The sequence below is a fragment of the Arachis ipaensis genome, chromosome B07 (assembly GCF_000816755.2).
Source record: "Arachis ipaensis cultivar K30076 chromosome B07, Araip1.1, whole genome shotgun sequence".
Classification (NCBI taxonomy): domain Eukaryota; kingdom Viridiplantae; phylum Streptophyta; class Magnoliopsida; order Fabales; family Fabaceae; genus Arachis; species Arachis ipaensis.
The window spans coordinates 4,134,681-4,135,584 of NC_029791.2; the positions used below are offsets into that span (position 1 = coordinate 4,134,681).

The following is a 904-nucleotide window of genomic DNA, read 5'->3' on the forward strand; positions in this document are numbered from 1 at the left end:
TTTTACCGTAATAAAAACTAATAATTATTTTTATGTAAAATTAATAATTAATAAATACTAAATAATAATTTAATCAAATTTATTATTAATCCTTAAATAATAATTTAATCAAATATACTAAATTATTTAATAATTCTTAGGCATGAGTTATAGCCTTTTTTGAAACCACCGCCATCTATAGGTTTTGCTGCAGTTCAGTGATAGTTACAATTAATCCTTGCAAGTCGCAACAACCACGTTTATGGAATTATATATATTCACATGTCTTTGTGACTTTGTCCATACACTAGTGTAAGGTATAACACCCGCCTATAAATACATGCTAACAAAACTTCTTAGCTCAAATTCATCGAATAATACTTCTATTAGTAATCCTAATATTGATACTTTTATTATTATATTATTATATTTTTCTAGACTATAACAAAATAATAATGGGTGGTAATAATGGAAGAGAAGAACTAGCGTTGAGGGTGAGTGTGACCAAGGAAGAGGTTGTTGCGGCGGTTTTGCCAATTCAAGACCATCGGTTACCGTTCTCAAACCTTGACCTCCTTCTTCCACCCGTTGACGTTGGTGTCTTCTTTTGCTACAACACAACACCACTCAGCTTTGGATCAATGGTGGAGTCCCTTAAGAATGCATTGGCTCAGGTTTTGGTTTCCTATTATGTATTTGCTGGTGAGGTGGTGCAAAACTCCATGGGTGAACCTGAGATTCTTTGCAATAACCGTGGGGTTGATTTTGTTGAGGCTGAGGCTGATGTTCACCTTCATCATCTTAACTTGTACAACCCTGATGAATCCATTGAAGGAAAGCTTGTTCCAAAGAAGAAGCATGGCGTCCTTGCTGTTCAGGTATATATAGTACCAATAAGAACAATTTCAAATATACTAAATATATC

General features: G+C 33.7%; 1 protein-coding gene across 1 annotated transcript in view; it reads left to right on the forward strand.

Moving 5' to 3' along the window:
* Positions 343–904, forward strand: part of LOC107608222 (shikimate O-hydroxycinnamoyltransferase-like) — a 3,138-nt gene continuing 2,576 nt past the window's right edge. The window contains exon 1 of the mRNA XM_016310081.2: positions 343–857. Within this exon, the coding sequence (XP_016165567.1) occupies positions 435–857 (423 nt within the window). The 5' untranslated portion in view covers positions 343–434. The remainder of the gene's footprint in view (positions 858–904) is intronic.